This window comes from Lissotriton helveticus, chromosome 11 (assembly GCF_964261635.1).
Source record: "Lissotriton helveticus chromosome 11, aLisHel1.1, whole genome shotgun sequence".
In the NCBI taxonomy this organism is placed as follows: domain Eukaryota; kingdom Metazoa; phylum Chordata; class Amphibia; order Caudata; family Salamandridae; genus Lissotriton; species Lissotriton helveticus.
In genome coordinates this window covers 1,063,670,583-1,063,693,345 of record NC_136072.1, presented here as the reverse complement: position 1 = coordinate 1,063,693,345, position 22,763 = coordinate 1,063,670,583, and the positions used below count along the sequence as shown (strand labels likewise).

Genomic DNA, 22,763 nt, shown 5'->3' with positions numbered 1-22,763 from the left:
CAGAATATAAGTATGTAGTCATTATTATGAGATATTCCGTCTTGCCTCTATACCATCTGTATGCTAGAACATCTTGCATATCTATTTGAAAGCATGGTCAACTTATGAAAATGTAAATATGTATATAATGTACATACTATGCTTTGATTATATGGTTATATTATATACTCAGGCTGATCAACAGTTTCTGTAAAGTATTGTGTGCATATACATACACACACATATATATTTTTCCATAACTAATAGCATACTGTGTGTACATATACCATACATCTCGTATCGAATCTCACTCCTCTTAGACTGTGCTAGTATCTGTATGTTTGTGTATGTACTTTGACTTAGATCATTCTCTACATTAATCAAATTCTGATTGGATGGATCCTATGAATATGACCATTCCCTACTGTATAGTTATGATCATTTGTATATAGCTTTGTGCTTATCTCCCGCCAGACGGACGTTTGGCTGTTTGTTTTCCTGTGGTGCAGGACTGATTAACTAATCACTTTTTCTATATTATTCAATTATGGTTGAATTATAGCATTTAACACTATTCACTTTGACTGCTGATATGAAGTAGGCCACTTCCTTTTGCACATATCTATGTATAATTTTTAGCACCTTATTGTATGTGGTCATGAATTTGTTTATTCTCTTCATTCAAGGGACCCTTGCCGATCCACGGCTATACTTCTTTTGTATAATTATTGAAATGCATTATTGAATCTTGCCCTCTGCCTATTTGATTTAACCAATTCATGGTTTAGATCTGTATGGTTTTGATTCTTAGAAAACCATTCTAAGATGGCGCTTATGGTATTGCTGAGGGTTTAGTCCCTTGTTGATGTCTATGATTAACCACATGATTTTATTTAAGGTGTGTTTTGAATTATGGGTTGTGACACCGACGAAGGCTTTTTGCCGAAACGTTTGTCTGTGCTAAATAAACTGCACGCTGCTAGTAATTCTCCTGAGTGCTGCTCTCTTCTTTTACATCACGGAGGAGTTCTTTGAGCGTAATATATATATATATATAGATATATACCAAATAATGCATACATATATAAATATATATATATTTAACATTTATATATCTTTTTAAATAATTAAAATATATATATATATATATATATATATCACATTTTTAAAAATACTCCTTTCACCCTAAAAACTAATACCACCCTGCTCCCTTAAAATACCCCAGCACCCCAAAATCCTAACCCACCCTTACTCCTTAAAATACCCCGACACCCTTAAACACTAACCCATCTTAACCCTATAAATATACCCTGTACCCCAAAACCCAAACCTATCCCTAAACCCTAAAAATACCCCTGTACCCCAAACCCCAAACCCAGCCCTGAACCCTAAAAATACCCCCCTGTACCCCAAAACCCCAAAATACCCCTGAACCCTAAAAATACCCCCCCTGTACCCCGAAAACACCCCTGAACCCTAAAAATACCCCTGTACCCCAAACCTAGTTCTAAACCCTAAAAATACCCCTGTACCCCAAAACCCAAAAATACCCCTGAACCCTAAAAATACCCCTGTACCCCAACCTAGCTCTAAACCCTAAAATACCCAAGTACCCCAAAACCAGCCCTGAACCCTAAAATTACCCCTGTACACCACAACCCAAACCTAGCCCTGAAGCCTAAAAATACCCCTATACCCCAATACCAAAACCTATCCCTTAACCCTTAAATACCCCTGTACCCCATAACCCACCCTTAAAATACCCCTGAACCCCTAAAACATATACTCCAACACCCCCATACAACCCTTATACTTACCTTACACTTAAATATAAAAAAACGTATGTTTTTACCATTCATGCTTTTACAACGAATTTCGTTGTAAAAGCATTCGTGGTAAAAGCATATAAGATATAATGGCATGCGTTGTAATATTTTGCGGAGTAACAGTACCTGTGTTATAATGGTATGAGGAGTAAAGGTATGCGGAGTAAAAAAATGCGGAGTGAAGGTGTTTTACCGTTTCAAACGATTTATTATGCAACTAGTGCCCAAATTAGAAGTTCAAATAGGCACTCTTATATAAAGCACCCGTGAACAGTTGTGTTTTTCTGATAGGTAGAAAATGTGAAGAATTAGGAAAAAAAGAAAAAGGTAACGTAAACAAGTGAAGAAACTGAAAAAAGTGAAGAGTGCAAAGTGAAAAAAAGTGAACATCATAAGTCTTGAAAATAGCCTTTTGTGTTGAGTAGTATGCTCATTGCTTCTTTATTGATAATTGTGGTGAATTAGCTGGTCTGGAAAATGTGAGATTCAAGTTGTGATAGTGAAATGGCCATAATTGAGTTCCACAGGGAAGGCCGTTGTATACTCCGAACCTGGTCAACTTGGCCACAGTGCTGTCTGGAATGTTAACAGGTAGTGTGTTGGCACCAAATAGTTGATGAAGGATCATTGCTTAAGGCGAGGATTGTTTTTTCTTTTTTTTCCTTTAGTGCGGTATCTACAGAAAACCATTTTCATCTCCATGTCCGTATTTGCTAATTTGACATCCTAACACTTAAACATTCTACAGTGAAAAAATATGTATATATATGTATGTATATATTTTAAAGTGACCATTTATTTTATGTTTTGTAGATAAGTGTAGAACGAGGAATGTCTTGGGAAGATGCAACTAAAATTTGGGCTGATCAGACTGGCCCAGATGATGGATTTTATTTGTCCCTTCAGGTAAGTGGTCGTCTTGTTTTTTCTCTTTAAATGTAGTCCTTTGTTTTAACACTTAGGGGGAAATTGATCCCAGTTCGGCTGGCTGGTTTATATACAGGCGCTTTAGGATTTACATGAACTGTTACATGTGCTATTAGTCATCGCTCCATTTCGAAATCCATCTCTCCAGCCCTGTTCCATGTGCCTGTAGGAGGGATGATGGTTCGACCAGCCTACTCAAAATTAAACACAGGACGCTCCTTCTAGCCCTTGAAAGACCATTGTTACAAGATAGAGAAGTGTCCAGCTCATTTAAAAAATAGACCCAAGTCAATCATTTACCAGGCTCTGTCATTGACCTTTCAGTGAAAGAAAGGTATGACTTCATACCTGTTTGTTCCTGGGAGCGGCCATCTTGGAATGGTCTCTCTGCTCTGAAAGTTTTTTACCATGCTCTCTCAGCGAACCTCCACTGTCTACCTTACTTAATATACCTACTTCAAGTCCAAAAATAATTCACATTTAGAAACGGGACGTCTGACTCAAGACCTAATCTTGAGATTTTCCAGGTCTTGGGAAAGTATCATGTCATAGGGTACCCTGGTTAAAACTCTGTGAGTCCTCGATAACTAATCTTTCATTTTGTACACCCTTCCTCTCCATTGTCTTAAGGCAATCCTAGAAGATGGCGCCCTTCATATGGTCAGGCTACTGAATGAGAAAGAAAAAAAACTAAGAAAACAAATAAAGGGAAACTAAAGTAGGACTACCCAAAAAGAAAATAAGAAAAGGGAAACTAAAGTAGGACCACCATCAACCTACATCTAACTCTGCCAATATGGCGGCCATCATGGACGGTCTAGGTTTTAGGTGTTTTTTTTATTTTAATTTTTAGAGTTTTTTCTTCTCTAGCGTAGTTAGGCTCTTGTAATTTAATACTCCTCACGTTAATCCTATCTGGTATTAACTCATCTTATGCTATTGAAAAAGAGTGCACTTTGCGCCCACAGCACTTCTACCACTAACTTGTAGCCATACTCGATGGGAGCTCTGCTTCCACCCACCTCCCGTTAATGATTCTCATCCAGGCGCAATTTCAATTGTCACAGGCCTACCTATTATCTCCACGCAACTTTGTTCACTGACCAGTCCTGTTTCTATGCAGATATTCGAGAGGAATTGCCTGATCATGCCTCAGCTTTGACCTTGATCTTCAAATGTTTTCCATATGTCACACTTAAGGATCTCCTCCTCTTAACCTCCCTCTGTCAATGTGCTTGAGTACTCCTTAATCTGCTCCACCTCTCAAAAGGCTTCAACTTGGCCCATCGCAGAATGGATACAGGGCGTGTCCCTCTGGAAAAGCACACAGGCTCCCTGTAAAAAGGTTATACCCTAACAGGGAAACAACTTATTTGGAAAACAAATTTGCACCGGGCATAGTGCACAATAATCAACTGTGTAGCAGTTAGACCAAAAATCTTTGATTAAATTACGCAACCAATACTGCTGTGATACAAAAATATATCTTTTTTATTTCTTCTTTTTTATTTCTTATAAATTATTTCAAATATTGTAAAAAGACATACATGCATGTGATCAATGATGATTTATATAAAAAAAATTACACATCCTAAATCCTTCTCTATACATTTTTAAACCACACGTTACTCTGAGGTGTCGTATACCTATGAAGTACAAATGTCTTTTAGTTAGTACACAAAAACAGTCAGTTATTACTGTATATCTAAATGATGATCAATTGGATACACAATTTATGTCCATTTCAGATAAACTGATAACAGTTGTTGATTATCAGACACAATATCTGTACTGATTTTGAAAAGACACTGGTTACAGATCTTTATCACCAACGCGTTTCGGCTAAAAGCCTTCCTCATGGTGTTCACACCAGTGGTTTACGGATCTATTAGGTTACTTTTCTTCTTTACGGTACATGTGTCCACTTGCTCAAGGGAATAAGCGTGCACGCATTAAATCAATATTATGCCAAACAACATTGATTATATCCTTCAGTTGCTTGTATTCCAACATTGGATTCCATATATAGTCTAATATAATGATTCATAGGATGTGTAGAGTGTCTAATGTAGCTCCTCAAATATCACCATAAGCTTGAAAATGCAAGTAGTATTCTCCAACAGTTTTATAAATATATATCTCTCAGCAGCTACAATCAATCCATGTCCGTTAAATGCTGTTCTAAATTTCCTTATATTAATATCTTTAGTGCGCGTGCAAGGTAGGGCATGATATATCCTTCCTCACTAAACGCCATGCCTGTTAAACTCTCAAACGGTGCGACGAAGTGCCGGTATGAAAGCTTATGAAAGCCTGTTCCTGCAGGTCTGCCATGCCTTCACGATCAGCTACTATCCCAACTTCTCAAAAACTGCGGCCAAGAAGCACAAACATAGGTTACTAAAAACCTGATCTGAAACTCTTATCTCTGACTTTTACTTCAGTGCATCTAAGGGGAAATTAAACAATGACTTGATCTTTTACACCAGAAAACGGGCACAATGGAGGAAAGTCTTCTACTCCATGCTTCGTTTAACAAGTACCAGGAAAACACAGTACGGCCTCAAACTTACAGCCTCGCCCTCATCTCTCTACGATGCGAACGCCACCATTTTCCCTTTAAAATAACAGGATTATCCTAATTCAAGCTTCGGATGACAACTCAGCCAAGAGGGATAATATCTTTCCTACCCTCAAGACAGCTGTGAATTTCAAGTCTTCTCCTTCCCCCTCCCCTTAAAACATGATCTTACACATGTTATCACTCTCACATCCCTCCTAAGGTCTGGGGTGACCAAATCTGATCATAACTCCCGAAGTGACCTCTGTTCCATCCGGTCCCCTGACTTTGTATAATCAGAACCTACACAGTCCACATCACCTATGAATCAAGCAGCTACTGGACCTACAGCTTCTCACACCTCCCTGGGCCCTACACTGATCCATATTTGATCCCTTGTTGAGGATTCCTCTCTTTCCTCTGGTGAACCTCCCTTTTTGATCTACTCTAACACGCCTTCAGCCCAGTCTATGTCCAGGCGACTACCTTCCTTGGATCCTATCACACCCAACCCACTCTTCCTTTCCTAGGCCTCATCCCATCTGCCACACACAACCCCTATCACCCATCATGACACAGAGTGGAGGAATATCCTGTATACACTCTCTCGGTCTCACAATCAGAAACCCCCACCCCGCTTTCCTGTGAATATCTATGCATCACCATATTGTGCAAAACCCACCTGGTCTGCAAATTGCATACACTCTACCCCCCACCTCCACCCTCACTTCATTGAGCATTCAATGGAAATCATCTCTTCCAATGACAACCCTCTAGTGTCACAAATCTTCCTGGGAGACTTTAAGCAACACTGGTCTAACCCTAATGATCATGTAGTGAATTGTCTCAAATCCTTCCTTTTGGATCAAGAACTGACACAATTCTGTGGTAGCTCATCTCACAACAAGGGTCAAACTTTGGACCTCATAATAGCCAAAGGTAACACCATCATACTGGACTCCATACCCCATGCGATTGGTCCGACCACTACTGCATCCTCTTCTACTTTAACGGGAAGGTGTCGGTAAGGGGTCCAGCCCATGAAAATGAACCAATAGAAAAGGACCCTCCGAAATATAAACACTGAAGAACTAGCTATCTGTTATAAAAATGATTCGTCTTCCCAAGCAGATTTGAAGGATGTTCATATCCTCACTGATTGTTATAATTCTTCTATTTCTGGTGTCATGGAAGCTATTGCCCCTTTAGAACATAAAAATGCCTCCCATAAAATTTCCAAACCTTGTTTCAACTCCAACCTAAACTCGGAACGCTCTAAACTGAGGGTGGCTGAAAGAACATGGAGATCTTGACCATCTACCAAACATTTAAACCTTAGAGCTATCAGGAATTCTTACAACAACAAAAATCAAGTCTGCAAAAGCAGACTTTTTCAGATCCCAACTTAATCAAGCTAGAAACCGCCCTAAGAAACTTTTTAAACTCCTTAAACAATCGATGAGGGCACCCAACTGCCATGACCTTGGTGACGGCTCTCCTACGTGTGGCGATTTAGTCGCCGCCTTCTCCCAGAAAACTAACAGCATCAATATAGACATTGAATCATAAAGGGCTCTGCACCCAATGTATGGTAGCACGGCCCCACTTGCTCACCAAGAGCCACTCATCCCCCCTAGTTTGTCTCAAGAACAATGCATCTTGGCACACCTTTACTCACTTCGGAGAAAGTGACATTTACAACACCCTTCTTGCAATCAATCCGTCTAGCTACTTCACCGACCCTCTTCCACCTCACATCTTCAAGGAAGTAAAAGCCTCCATCCTCCCCTTATGGTCCAAGATCGCAATGCTTCACTAGTGCAAAGCACTATCCCTGACTGTATAAATGTAGCACAGGTATCCCCCATTCTAAAAAAAAATCTAACGCATATAGCTCCGATCTGAACAACTTCCGTCCCATTTCCAACACCCCACTCTGGCAAAACTTCTTGAAAAATGTGTGCTAATTCAACTCTGCTCACACATCGAGAAATTCCAATTGTTGAAACATCATCAATATGTTTTCTAGAGAGGGCACAGCACTGAATCTGCTCTCATGCACATCATGGATGAAATTTTAAAGTTCCTGGACCTTAATTCATCTTGCTTATTGATCCTCCTTGACTTATCTTCTGTCTTCGACACTGTGAACCATATCAAACTACTATCTACTCTAGAACACAGGATGGGCTTATCAGGGTTGGTATTGAATTGGTTCACTTCCTTCAAAACAGATCCCATAGAATCAAGATGAATCAATCTCTTTCTCAGCCCTGTACAGTAACTGTGGGGGTTCCACAGGGGTTGTCCCTATCACCCATACTCTTCAATTTACTCTTGGAACCGTTCGCAGATGTCTTGAACTCCGCAAACATTCTTTTTTACATGTATGCGGATGTCTCGACTTTATCTGAAAATCACCTCCCCAGAAGACATCATATCACTCAACTCAATCCTAATGAACACTCAAAACTGGCTCACTGACAACTACCTCATGCCCAACATATCCAAAATTGAATTCCTTCTCTTCCCTCCCCCCCCCCCCCCATTGCATTCCCATGTTTGACCTTTGGATGAAACACCTCACAGCCTTCAACTGCTCCCTACATTATTGATTCAGCAAAATCCCTCGGAATCACACCACACATGCACTTGAATATGAAGAACCATATCAGCAATGCAACAACGGGAGCTAAACATTAGTTGAGTATAATAAGGAATCACAAACCATTCCTTCCACAGAAAGACTTCAAATTGGCGGTACAAGCTCTAGTTTTATCAAGACTAGACTACGGTAGTTCCATGCTATGTAGTCTCCCCAAACAGAGCCTGGCCCCACTAAGAGCTTCCCTTAATGCCACAGCTAGATTGATTACTGGGACAAAAAGAAAATAACACATATCCCCAGCCCTAAAATCCCTAAACTGGTTACCATACGAGTCAAGAATACAGTTAAAAATTGCATGCATGACACACAAAGCCCTTCATTACAGGACCCCCCATCTATCTGGCTCAAAAACTAGAACTATCAGGGGCTGCAGAGCGTCACAAAGTACAAGTACAATGCTCCTGCAACCACAGATTTTACACAAAAAGAAGTCAAGTAACCGAGAATTCTCTAGCATTGCTCCAAAGATTTGGAACTCTTCCTCCGGAAATCCGTACAATCTCCACCGCTTCCTTCAAAAAGGAAGTGAAAAAAAATCCTGCCCTAATAGGCCTTGGCTCCTAGACTCCATTCCTGCCCTCTATTTGGTCATCTTGATTGACTTTTAACATGGTTATATACTTGGGAATAACATTGTTAGCATGCGTTGTACATACATATGTTCGAATGTTCGTCACCCATTACTGTATCCGCCCAACCCTTATGTGAAGAGTTCCGATACCTACAGGAGTCTTGCACGCGACTTGCATAATTATGTAACAAATATTTTGCTTCTCAATACGGTATCCCTCTTACCCAAAATTGTGAAGCACTCTGATAACTTGTAAGGGTCACGTTCGCGCTATACAAAACTGTATTAATAAATAAAACAAATAATTAATTTACATCGCTTTTTAACTTCACAACATATACAGCAAAGTCAAGTGCTGTAAACAGTGCTCATGCTTTTGGGGTGCCAAATGGTTTGGGTTCTGACAAAACCTGTTCCATGAGGGTTGTCCTCCCATAACTGTATTCATGGACCTCAAATCGGTACAGGACTTAGAATGGTGCTGGGTTTTCTACTTTGTGGTCGATTCCGCCAATTTGCAATTTTCCATGCATAAAAAACTTGAGCCTCTTTTATTAACTTTTTGGCTGCCCTGCTGACATTTTTATGCATCATGAAGTTGTTTCCCCAGAATGCCCTTATTATGTTACTAATTCTTTTCTTACTCTACAAAAAAATACAAACTGCATTTGGCTCTCTGCTGTGGCACACAGACAGCTCTTTTTTCACGCAGGCCTTAAAAACCGACCATTCCTCTTTTTGTGATTTAAATGGATTTGCACTTTGTGAAGAGAAATGTGTGAAAGCTATTGTAAATTCCAAAGAGTTTGCAAACCCTGCAAAATTAAGAATGGGCCATTTGTATGGTTTTGTAAAGGATTTCCCAGTTGTATTAATCTTACAATCGTGGGGTAACAGGGAAGTGAGTACCTTTGAGCAAAGAAGGCTGATGCATAAAAATAGTACGACATTCGATCATAATATATCACTTAAATTACAAATGAAGATTATTCCCGGTTGCAAGCATGAACCAGGAAATTATTTTTTTATATACATTTTAAATATTCGCCTTGAATTGGAAGCTGGAGCTGCCATTTTGAAACTGCAGCCCCTCCGTGCATCATCTTGTGCTAAAGTATTAGCTTTGACCTTGAAAGTATCTCTAACAGAGAGGAACATCAAGAAAAAGGGGCCTGGTGGGTTAGAAGTGCACAAGACTGTAGAACATGTACTGCTCCTTTGAGGAGCCATCCAGTTTTATCTCCCAGCATGTGCTGTACTCAATTTGCCTCACAGCTCCAGGTTGTGTTTTTTGGATCTAAGAACACTTCAGAAGTTTTCCACTCAAGGGTTTTATTTAGGGGTATTGAGCAAGACCACTGACTCATTGTCAGTGAAATTGCTCTCCCTCCCTCGCAGCTCCAACATTAAGTGAGGCCTTCCCCCGAGCCCCTGTACTCTCACGCAGGTTTCACCTGCGTCTCATCCCTGGTGGTCCAGTGGACCTCTGTCTCCATTCTCTTACTCCGCGTTTTCTTTTCTTTTTTACTGGTTTTCCCCTCATTTAAAGCTCCCCCCCACACTCTCCTGTCTTTCCTCTGTTTTTCACCCTCATCTCAATCTCCCCCTTTCACTCTCCTGTGTCCCCTGTGTCTTCCTTCACTCTTTCTTGCATTTTGCTGCCTTATTTGCACTTTTCTCTCTTTTTGTCTTTTTCCTTTTGCCTTTTTTAGCCCGTTTTTCCCTGCCGCTGCTGCCCCTCTCCCCCAGCAAGACCAGTGCAACTGGCCCAATCCAGCTCCCCTCCCCGCTCCTGCCACCCAGCTCTCCCGACCCCTTCTTAATGGCGGCCACTGTGCGGCCGCATCACCGGGGCGCCAAAGGCAAGCCGGTCTGTGCCCATCTGTGACCCGACTGCGACCCACGCCAGGAAACCTGGATCTCTGCACCGCCAACACTACGACCTAGCGGCACTCTACGCTCTCAACCCAGGCCGCAACAACAGCTGCAAGCTAGCATCACCAGCCGACACTCACAGACCCTTCAGCTGTCAACGCTGCCGGCACACCTGCAGCACCGCCAAGACCACTGACCCAGCGCAATCCGCCCGCGAGAACACAACAGAACCGAAGACCGTGCAATGCATCCTCCTCAACGTCCGATCCCTCCACAAACACGCCACCCAAATCTGGGACCTCCTCGACCGCACTACCCCGGATGTAGCATTCTGTACCGAAACCTGGACCAACACCACCTCTGGACCAGACATCGCCATCGACATTCCCCAAGGATACGAGATCTCCAGGAAGGACCGCCCCACCCGCCCTGGAGGAGGAATTGCCATCATCCACAAATTCACCCTCCGCCTCAGCACACTTCCCGACGAGCCCACAGACCTGATGGAACATTTCAAGATACTGGCCAGCCCTACCTCAACCCTCATCTACTGACCCCCTGGAGCCTGCGGACTTTTCGCCAACTCTATCACGGACATCATCTCCCCGCATGCCATCGCGTCCACCAACTACACCCTACTGGGAGACCTCAACTTCCACCTCGACAACCACCTCGACCCCAGCACTACATCCCTCCTGGACAACCTCCACAACATTGGACTATACCAGATCGTGACCGAACCCACGCACTCAGCAGGACACACCCCTCGACCCCCTCTTCACAACAGGAAACTCCATCACCTTCAGCCACACCACCGACTGACCATCGATGTGTCCACTTCACCTTCAGAACACCTGGACCAGAATCAGACGACCAGCTAACCTCATCACTCAGCAACTCCACCCCAACCATCGCAGAAAACTATGACGCCAACACCGCAGCCCGGACGCTGCACAGATGGATCTGACCGCGCCAACACCATAGCCCCCCTCAAGACAAACAACACCACCCACGCCAAGAAAACTAGATGGTTCACAACCGAACTTTGAGAGTCTAGACGCACTTGCTGCCGCCTCAAAAAGGCCTGGAGGAACGCCAAATCCACAGAAGCCCACAATAACTTCAGAGCTGCCTCCAAGGCCCACCACCAACTCATCAGAAAAACGAGGAAAAAAAACGATTGAAGACAGAATCTCCACTCATGCACACAACAGCAAAGAACTCTTCAACATCATGAAGGAGTTCGCCCAACCCACTAGTGAGTCCACCGACATCCCTCCCTCACAAGACCTCTGCGAAAAACTCAGCAACTTTTTCCCACCACAAAATCAAGAGCATCTAGACAAGTTCGACAAAGACAACCAACACACTGAACCCTCACCAACAACCCCGACACCCTGAAGCCAGCGATCGACAACTTGGCAGCCCTCACCACCTAAGACACACTGAAGACGATGAAGTCAATCCACTCTGGGGCCCCCACGGACTCCTGCCCCCACCACATTTTCAACAGAGCTGCCGACACCATCGCACCCATGCTCTGCCACACCATTAACCTCTCACTGGCAACCGCCTCGTTCCCTGATGACTGGAAACACGCTGACATCAACCCCCTCTTGAAGAAACCCTCGGTGGACCCTACCGACCGCAAAAACTACAGACCCATCTCCCTGCTCCCATTCCCAGGGTAAGTCATCGAGAAAGCCATCAACAGCCAACTTGCCACATTCATCGCAGAGCACAGCATCCTTGACTCCCCCCTAGCCGACTTCATAAAAAAAACACAGTACGGAAACCGCCCTCTTTACAGCAACAGACGACATCCGTACCTTACTGGACAAAGGAGAAACCGCAGCCCTCATCCTTCTTGACCTCTCAGCGGTGTTCGACACAGTCTCTCACCACACCCTAATACGCAGACGCCACGATGCAGGGATCCAAGACAAGGCACTCGACTGGATCCGCCCCTTCCTCTCTGGCAGAACGCAGCTGGTCAGACACACACCCCCCTTTCCTCTCAGACCCTACACACCTACCAAGTCCCCCAGGGGTCCTCCCTCAGCCCTACTCTCCTCAGTGTCTACATGGCTCCGCTCGCCCCCTCGTCAGAACCTAAGGACTCAAAATTGTCATATGCAGACAACACCCAACTCATCCTCTCCCTATCCAATGAACCCAACACCGCCAGACACAACTTTCTAGAAGGCATGGAAGCTGTCGCCAAATGGATGAAAAACAGCTGCCTACAACTAAACACAAACGAAACGGAAGTACTCCTCATGGGCCCAAACCCAGATGCCTGGAATGACACCTGGTGGCCCCGGCCCTCGGAAGCCCGCCCACCCCAACTGACTACGCACGCAACCTGGGAATCATCCTGGACTCAGAGCTCAAAATTGATCGCCAGATCAACTCCGTCTCGTCGTCCTGATTCCACACCCTCCGCTTCTACATAAGACCTTCAAATGGATCCCCCTCGAACACAGAAAGACCGTCACACTCACCCTGGTCACCAACAGGCTCGACTAAGGTAACGCACTCTATGCCGGAATAAACAAAAACCTCACCGCAAGCTACAGAACCTCCAAAACACCGCTGCAAGACTGGTCCTCAACCTGCCAAGCCACTGCCTCATCTGTCCATCACCACCCCCTTTTTGAAATTATTTTGGCCACCATGAGTGTGGAAGGGTATGCTCAGACATGAGTCCCTTGCTCATTGCACCATCAGGATTCAAGCAAGCCGGGCCGAAGACGGCTGTAATGCCAGAAACCGGTCCCCGGAAGCTTGTTTCCTTTCCAGTGAAGAATTGGCTTGGGAGTTTGGTCTGCCCTGTTCCCATGATGCACTGGGCCAGGGACAGACTAATTTGCATATAGCCAGGTTCTGAACTGGGATGGTGCAGTGAGCTAAAAAACGGTGATGGATCAAGCCCTGATCTGTTGACTGGGTAGGAGTGTTCTGATTAACTCAGATACTCTGTCCATCACCACCCCCTTTTTGAAATTATTTTGGCCACCATGAGTGTGGAAGGGTATGCTCAGACATGAGTCCCTTGCTCATTGCACCATCAGGATTCAAGCAAGCCGGGCCGAAGACGGCTGTAATGCCAGAAACCGGTCCCCGGAAGCTTGTTTCCTTTCCAGTGAAGAATTGGCTTGGTAGTTTGGTCTGCCCTGTTCCCATGATGCACTGGGCCAGGGACAGACTAATTTGCATATAGCCAGGTTCTGAACTGGGATGGTGCAGTGAGCTAAAAAACGGTAATGGATCAAGCCCTGATCTGTTGACTGGGTAGGAGTGTTCTGATTAACTCAGATACTCTGTCCATCACCACCCCCTTTTTGAAATTACTGCCTCATCTCCCAGCACCTGCGCACACTCCACTGGCTCCCCATCAAAGCTAGCGTCACCTTTAAGATGCTAACCCACGCTCACAAGGCCCTCCACGACACCGGACCAGCATACCTGACCCTACGATCAGCCCAACTCTCCTACGCTGTGACCCCCCCGCACCAGCAGGACTATATCGGGAGGCCGCTCCTTTTGCGCGGCCAGTGCCTGGAACGACCTTCCGCTTCACCTTCCGACAGATAACATCGCTCCCCATCTTCGCAAGAAACCTCAAAACTTGGCTCTTTGACAGACCCCCTCCTTGAAGGACTGGAACCTGAGAATCCCCCCCTCATACCCCCAGCGCCTTGAGACCCTTCCGGATGAGTAGTCGCGCTTAACAAGCACCTGATTTGATTGATTAGGGTTGTGTTCAAACAAGGGGTTTTGAACCTTTTCATTCATAAAAGCTACTTATATTCAATGGAAATCATGCCAAGCTACTCATATTTGTGTAGTACACCTCAGGCAAGATTGCGTTAATGGCCATCTTACACAACATCACCAGCCATCATCACTTCAGTGTATAATTGCCAGAATTAATGCATAAAAGGCTATTTGAATTTGGACTGGTTCTACAAGGGTAATACATAACAGCCATACCTGCAGTGGTCATGGCACCAAATTATTATCAAGGTAATTATATTAGGAATAAGTCTCCCAATGCTGCATGATTTATCATTCTCCGCTTTAAATATCTTTTAAAAATTATGGGTTCTGAATATACATTTTCATCGGATACACAATTTTGGTATACATATATAAATTTAAACAATCAAAAGCGTCTAACTTAGTTGGCTGGGTTGCACACTGGAGCGCTGCCCACAAGTATTTGGAGAGCTACCTACTTATTTGAGAAGCCTTGTTTAAACATACTTTATTCAGTGTTTGAAATGATTTTTACGCTATTCCCTTCATTTTTTGTAATCTTTGAAGGATTGTCTTCGAAATTAAAGTCATGTTTTAAAATGGAACCCTCCTGTGGAAGGAAAAAGGCTGCTTGTAACCCGCAATCTTTATATGGTCTGCTTACCCTCTTCCCACTCAAACAATTTTAATGTTATCAAAAAAAGTCAATATCTGAAAAAGACCATTAGTTATAGATTCCTTACCTTAGAATTACCCCAAGCTGTCCGACTGGATCTGGCGAATTTTACTGTAGTGGTACCCCTGCGCGTTGGTAGGTGGCATTGGTCAACTCTGAGTTCAGTGTCGTGGTCGCCGGGATGACAACGCAGTGTCTACTTAGACGCTGCCGCTGCGTGCTGACATCAGTTCTTTATTTTTCCGTGCTAGCGAGCGCAGATCCGGAGAGAACTTGCCCCTTAGTTATTTTTTGACAATTTCTTTTTCCGACTTTTAACATCTTTTTTGAGTCTGTCGACTCCTGGTAGCACGAGGGATGTACCATTGTTGGACCGGCTTCAAACCTTGTGACTCTTGTCACAAGTTGATGTCCTTTACGGATCCCCACCTCATGTGCCTTTAGTGCCTGGGGAACGACCTTGCCCCGAAGTTGTGCTTCGACTGCTGAGCCATGAATCTGAAGTCTTTGCGGGAGCTGTCCTGAAAGCGTTTTGAGGCTCAGCAGTCCATTCCGTGTCGTTAGAGGTCTCGGTCGAGAGGAAGGTCTCGGGACCAGTCGCGGAGCCACCAACGCTCATCATCGAAGTCTTCGCACTCCTCGGGTAAGTCAAAGCACAAGAAGAAAGCGAAGAAGCATTGTCACTCTTTGCCTTCTCCCTATCCATCTGTCGACGTGATGCGGGACCCGGCGCGTTGTCGCTCTCCAGCTCTGGAGCCAGCTTCTGGGACGGCTCTGCGCTTCGCTCCCTTTCACGGAACCGGAGCATCCCCTACCCAGCTTTGAGCCTTTTACGAAGCGCATCACAGCCCCTTTGGGCAGCCCGACTCCACCGGTGCTCCTTCAGGCCCCGCAGACTTGGCTGGAGACCCTAGGCCTTCGATGCCAGCGGCTTCGGCTCCAGGTGTGGATCCGGATCGGCGTAGGTCGACCTCCCGTTACCTCCCCTGGCACCAATTCCAGTGACTATGCCGGTTGTGCCCCCAACTGGCGTCAACCACAGCCTCACCCTTGACTTGGACACTGAGCCAGACCAACGTCGCCCGACTTCGGTACCGGCGCCGGAGGGTACTTTTGTACTGCTATTCATCCCTGGCGTTCCCTATCGCCCTGAGTGGCAGCCAGAGGACGGTGAGGAGGACTGAGATGGGCTGGAGACCCTTTAGTCGACCAGCTTGAGGAGCCGACTAAAGAGGACTAGGGTGATGCCAGTGGTTTGGATACCTTCCCAGACCTCTGCATGCTTACTCCCCCTCCTCCCTATGTGGCTACAGAGGAGAGAACTTGGTACGCAGTGGTGTTGCGTAAGGGCGGCTGAGGCCTTGGTCCTGGAGCTTCCTACAGTAGCAGTCAGGACTAACATCTAGACAGAGGTACTTAAACCAGCAGCGGCCTCTTCGGAGCCCCTGCTGCCTTTTAATGAAGCCCTCATTGAATAGCATAATTGCCTGACTCCACTGCCTGGCCCCGGGCGACCCACTTTTCCTCCTTCAATACCCTACTCCCCGAGATCTTGGTGGTACAAGCCTCGTCTTTTAGGGGTGCATTCCCTTCTACACCCTCACATAGGGAATCCAAGAAGCTGGACCACTTGGGAAGATGTTTTCTTCCGCCAGCTTAGCGCTGGGGTTGGTCAACACCGCATGCCTCAGTGGGCCGCTATTCCCATACAATGTGGGAAACTGTTGTGCACGTGCTGCCACAGTGCCCAGAGGAGGCCCGGGCCGTTCTCACCCGCGCAGTGGCAGAGGGTCGAGACTCAGCTAAGTTCACCATTCGGTGTGGGCTGGATACCACCGACTCTCTGGGCAGAACGGTTTCAAAGTCAGTAGCCTTGAGGTGCTACGCCTGGTTGAGGACTTCTGGTTTCTCTCGGGATGTCCAATACCCCCTCTTGGAAATGCCCTTTGATGACCGTCACCTGTTCGGGGACAAGGCTGACTCCGTGCTTGAGCGCTAAAAGGACTCTAAGCTATCACATCTCGGCATCCTCTCGGCCCCACCACGTTCCTCCCCATCTAGCCACAGGGCTGCGCAAGCTACCCAGACTCTGTGTAGCCGTGGACGTGGGACCCAGTGATACAGGTCTGGGGGGCCAGTCCACCCATCACCCTCCTGCAACAGCCTCCAAACCCTCCTAGTCTGACCTTTCATGGCCACTTGTTGCCGGTGGGCGGCAGGATCCACCATCACCTCCCCTACTGGCAAACCATCACTTCAGACAGGTGGGTTTTGCAGATAGTCCGAATGGGCTGCTCCTTCCCCTTTGAGACTACCCCTCCCTCCATGCCACCAGCACTCCATCACATGTCGGAGGATCACTTGGCTTTTCTCTGCCAGGAAGTAGCAGCTCTCTTGCCAGGGGAGCAATCGAAAGCGTTCCTGTGCCAGAAGTAGGTTGTGATTGCTACTCCCGCTACTTTCTGGTACTCAAGAAGGAGAAAGGCCTGCGTCCTATCTTAGACCTCAGGGCCCTCAACCGTTTCCTCAGGAAGGAGTAGTTCAAGATTTTCACGTTGGCTTAAGTCCTGTCTGCCCTCTACCCCGTAGACTGGATGGTAGAGTTGGACTTGAGTTGGACTTGCAGGACGCCTACTTCCATATTCCTGTCCTGCCAGCCCACAAGTGTTAACTGCGGTCCATGGTAGGCCACGGGCATTTTCAGTTTACTGTGCTCCCCTTTGGCCTTACCAGTGCCCCTCGGGTGTTCACGAAAGTTTTGCAGCAGTTGCAGCTCATCTGTGTATATTAGGGGTTCCAGTCTTCCCGTATCTCGGCAACTGGCTTTTCAAAGCGAGGTCACCCCAGGCTGTCTCACATATTCAGACTACGGCGGTCCTTCTGCACTCGCTGATGTTCACTACCAACATGCCGAAGTCACACCTGAATCCCTCTCTGAAGCTCCTTTTCATTGGAGCAGTTCTGGCTACAGCGCGGTTTCGGGCTTATCCTCCCGAGCAGCGAGGCCTGGATATTCGGGCTATGATACCGATGTTTCGGCCTCTATCCGGGATTTCGGTGAGACTGACCCTGAGGCTGCTGGGCCTCATGGCCTCCTGAATCAGGCTGGTGGATCATGCCAGGTGGCATATGCAGGCTCTGCAGTGGGACCTGAAATTCCAGTGGGCGCAGAATATGGGGAATCTTTCCGATGTCGTCCAGGTCTCGGAGGGGACTGCATGTCAATTGCAGTGGTGGTTCACGATCCAGGATTGGGTCAGCGGCAGATCCCTCTCCCTTCCTCAACCAGGGTTCACAGTAGTGACTGATGCGTCACTCCTGGGATGGTGCGGCCGCCTGCGAGATGCAGAGGTCAGGAGTCTCTGGTCTCCCGGCAGAGTCCGGTCACCACATCAACCTTTTGGAGCTCCAGGCGATACGTCTTGCGCTGAAGGTATTCCTTCCTTTGTAAAAGGAGTAGTGCAACACCACCACCATGTGCAACTGCAACAAACAGGGCGTGGTGGGGGTCGTGGAACCTCCATCAAGAGGCTCTTCCCCTCTGGACATTGCTGGAACATCAAGGCGTATCCCTGCTGGTTCAACACCTAGCAGTTTCCCTGAACGCCAGGGCAGACAGATTCAGCCGCAGGGGCATGATGGATCACGAACGGAGTGTTCTCTCTGAGGTAGTGCAAGGTCTCTTTCAGCAGTGGGGAGAGCCTTGGTCAGATCTGTTTGCCACCGAAAAGAACACACAATGACCACATTTCACTCGCTGGACGACGCTTGTAGAACTACGACCTCCTGTTCGCCTTTCCGCCTGTACTAATTCTACCTGAGATGCTGAAGATCAAGCGCGATCGAGCCCAAGTCATTCTTGTGGCGCCGGACTGGGCGCGACAAGTCTGGTACCCTGAGCTCTTGAGCATGGCCATCGATCCTCCGATCAGACTACCTCTTCAATCAATCAATCAATCATAGCATTTGTATAGCGCGCTACTCACCCGGAGGGGTCTCAAGGCGCTTGGGGGGGAGGGGGGTGTCTGCTACTGCTCGAAGAGCCAGGACTTTAGTTGCTTCCTGAAGGAGAGGTGGTCCTGGGTCAGTCGGAGGTGGGTGGGGAGGGAGTTCCAAGTCTTGGCTGCCAGGTAGGATGCGTGAGACGGCGGCGAGGGCGAGGCTGGTGGAGCGTAGCTGGCGGGTGGGAGTGTAGAAGGTCAGGCGGTTGTTGAGGTACCTGGGGCCCAGGTCGTGGAGAGCCTTGTGCGCATGGGTGAGGAGTCTGAACGTGATCCTCTTACTGATGGGAAGCCAGTGCAGGTCTCTCAGGTGTCCGGAGATGTGGCTGTGTCGGCGGATGTCCAGGATGAGTCGTGCGGAGGCATTCTGGATTCGTTGGAGCCTTTTTTGAAGTTTGGCTGTGGTTCCGGCATAGAGGGTGTTCCCGTAGTCCAGGCGGCTGGTGACGAGTGCCTGGGTGACCGTCTTCCTGGTTTCGGTAGGGATCCACCGGAAGATCTTTCGAAGCATGCGCAGGGTGTTGAAACATGACGACGAGACGGCGTTGACTTGTCTGGTCATCGAGAGGGAGGAGTCCAAGTTGAAGCCCAGGTTGCGTGCGTGGTCCGTTGGCTTGGGAGCGGTGCCCAGGGCAGGGGGCCACCAGGAGTCGTCCCAGGCGGAGGGTGATGATCCCAGGATGATGACTTCCGTCTTGTCTGAGTTCAGTTTCAGGCGGCTGTTCTTCATCCACTCGGCGACGTCTTTCATCCCTTCGTGTAGGTTGGTTCTGGCCGTGGCTGGGTCGTTAGTGAGGGAAAGGATCAGCTGGGTGTCGTCGGCGTAGGAGAGGATGTTGAGGTTGTGTTGGCGTGCGATGGCTGCAAGGGGGCTCATGTAGACATTGAAGAGGGTGGGGCTGAGTGATGATCCTTGTGGTACGCCGCAGATGACTTCGGTGGCCGCTGATCTGAACGGGGGCAGGCTGACCCTCTGGGTTCTTCCGGTGAGGAACGAGATGATCAATTCCAGTGCCTTCTCTTGGATTCCGATGTTGTTGAGACGCTGCACTAGGGTGCGGTGGCAGACCGTGTCGAAGGCTGCGGAGAGGTCCAGGAGGATGAGGGCCGCTGTTTCCCTGTTGTCTAGCAGGGATCTGATGTCATCTGTGGCTGCGATGAGGGCGGTCTCGGTGCTGTGGTTGGCCCGGAAGCCGGACTGCGAGTGGTCGAGGGATCCGTTAGTCTCGAGGAAGGCGGCCACTTGACTGTTGACGGTCTTCTCGATGACCTTGGCCGGGAAAGGGAGGAGTGAGATAGGACGGCAGTTCTTCAGTTCGGTGGGGTCCGCCGTTGGTTTCTGCAGCAGGGCGCTGAGTTTGGCGTGTTTCCAGCTCTCCGGGAAGGTGGCGGTGTTGAAGGAGGTGTTGATGATGTCCCGGAGTTGGGGTGCGATGATGGAGTCAGCTTTGTTGAAGATGTGGTGGGGGCAGGGGTCGGTTGGTTATCCGGAGTGGATGGTGTTCATCACGCGGGTGGTGTGCTCGGTGCTGACCGAAGTCCAGGCGCGGAGCGTGGTGGTGGGGGGCGTTGGCTCGGTGGTAAGGAGCATGGTCTGTGTGTCGAAGCTGTTGTGTATGTCGGTGATCTTGCTGTGGAAGAACGAGGCGAGGGAGTCGCAGAGGTCTTGCGAGGGAGTGAAGTCGTTGTTTCCGGCGCTGGGGTTGGCGAGCTCTTTGACGATGTTGAAGAGTTCCTTGCTGTTGTGGGCGTTGTTGTCCAGTCGGTCCTTGAATGCTGTCTTCTTGGTGGTGCGGATCAGGTGGTGGTGTTTGCGGGTGGCGTGCTTGAGGGCAGTCATGTTGTCTGTGGTCTGGTTGTTGCTCCAGGCTTTCTCGAGGGTGCGGCAGTTCTTGTAGTTCTTGAGTTCCTCGGTGAACCAGGGGGCTCTCTTGCTGGCAGATCTTCTGGGAGGGGTCTTCAGTGGTGCGAGGTAGTCTGCGCAGATGGTGATCCACTGTGTGAGGTTGCGGGCTGCTTCGTTGGGGTCCGTTGTGCTGGCGGGGAGCCTGTTGCGGGTGGTGGTGGGTCGTGGTTCTTCTGAAGCGGAAGTGGATGCAGCTGTGGTCGGTCCAGTGGAGTCCGGTGGAGTGGCTGAAGGAGATGTGATTGCTGGAGGAGAAGACGGGATCAAGCGTGTGGCCGGCGTAGTGGGTGGGGGTGTTCACCAGTTGCTTGAGTACGAGGTTGTTGAGGTTGTCCAGCAGGGTGGTGGTGTTGGTGTCGTTGTTGTTCTCCAAGTGGAAGTTGAAGTCCCCTAGGAGGATGTAGTCAGCGGAGGGGAGGGCGTGCGGGCTGATGAAGTCTACGATGTCTTCGCTGAATCGTGAGCGTGGTCCCGGGGGTCTGTAGATGAGGGTTCCTCTGAGGGTCGTCTTTGGGTCGGTGTGTATCTGGAAGTGGAGGTGTTCAGCGGCGGTGAGGGTGTCGTCGGAGTTGGTCGTGATTCGGATGGTGTTCTTGTGAACGATGGCGATGCCTCCTCCGGTCTGGTTGGCGCGGTCCCTCCTGATGATCTTGTACCCGTCCGGGATGGCGATGGCGATGTCGGGCTCTGAGGAGGCGTTCATCCAGGTTTCCGTGAGGAAGGCGACGTCTGGTGATGTTGTGTCGAGGAGGTTCCAGAGTTCCACGGCGTGTCTGTGGACGGAGCGGGTGTTGAGCAGGATGCACTTGAGGTGGTTGTTGTTGGTGCTGGGCTTGGCGGGTGTGGTGCAGGATCGGAGGCAGGTGAAGCGGCAGACTTTGCAGGTGAAGGGTCCGTGGGTGCGTTTCGGGGTGGCTCGGTAGCAGGCGGGGTTCCGGCCGGCATTGAGTGCGTTGAGGGTGGCGGCGTCATAGGTCCGTCGGGTGGTCTTGCATCGGCGGGGGCCAGGGGTCCTGGCGCTGGGCGCGGTCCAGGCGCGGACGGGCGCAGACGGGCTTGCCTTTGGCGCGCCTTCGGCGCACAATCGGCGCGCCCGCTGCGCGTATGCAAGGGCGTCATAAGTAAGGAGCCGGGAGGGAGGAGCAGCTGGGTGGCGGGAGCGGGGCGGCGAATGGGCAGGATGGGGGCGGGGCCGCAGGGAGGCAGCGGCGGGGAAAAAAGGTCAGAGGGCGGCTCAGCGGCGGCTGGGTTGTCCGGTGAGAAAAAACGAAGTCAAAACTTGAAAAGAAATCGAGGCAAAGCGTGGCAGAAGCAGCGGTAGCAACAAGGACAGGAGTAGGGGTGTGTGGGGGCGACCTCGCCTGGTTACAGGCTCAGGCTCTTCAGGAGGATCTTCTGTTGCAGCAGCAGGGGATGGTCCTCCACCCAAACCTGTCCAGCCTCCATCTCATTGCAAGGAGATTGAGCTGCGACAGTTGACAGCTTTTGTTATCTTGGCAGCTAGGCGTCCCTCCACTAAAACTGTATATACCTGTAGATTGAACCCATTTGTAGCATGGTGCACAGGGAAAACTGTGGATCCCCTTACTGCCCCTTTTTCAGAGGTTCTTCTCTTCTTTCTATCTTTGGCCCAGCAGTGCTCTGCTCTAGGCACTCTTAAATGGCTACCTATCAGCCATCTCTGCCTTTCTGCGCCTTCCTGATCAGCCTTCTTTTTTCAACTCTTCTATTGTAAATAGATTTCTGAAGGGCATTACTATTCTCTTTCTGCCTTCTCCTTTTGTAATGCCCCAGTGGGACTTGAATCTTGTTCTTACTTATCTTGTGTGCTCCCTTCAAGCCACTACATAATTTTCCTCTGTCTTCTTACATTGAAGACCGCTTTCCTGCTTGCCATCACATCTGCACGCAGTGTGAGTGAGCTTCAGGCTCTTATCTCGAAGCCTCCTTTTCTTGCAGTTCATCCGGACAAAGTGGTCTGTTGAACTAGGCCCTCTTTTCTGCCTAAAGTG

At 48.2% G+C, this 22,763-nt stretch overlaps 1 protein-coding gene across 6 annotated transcripts in view; it reads left to right on the top strand.

The window, feature by feature from the left end:
- Positions 1–22,763, top strand: part of SBNO1 (strawberry notch homolog 1) — a 1,344,504-nt gene that overhangs the window by 1,128,759 nt on the left and 192,982 nt on the right. For all 6 annotated transcript variants that reach the window (XM_078667602.1, XM_078667600.1, XM_078667599.1 and 3 more), the window contains one exon: positions 2,619–2,711. In XM_078667602.1, coding sequence (XP_078523728.1) covers positions 2,619–2,711 — 93 coding nt within the window. The remainder of the gene's footprint in view (positions 1–2,618; positions 2,712–22,763) is intronic.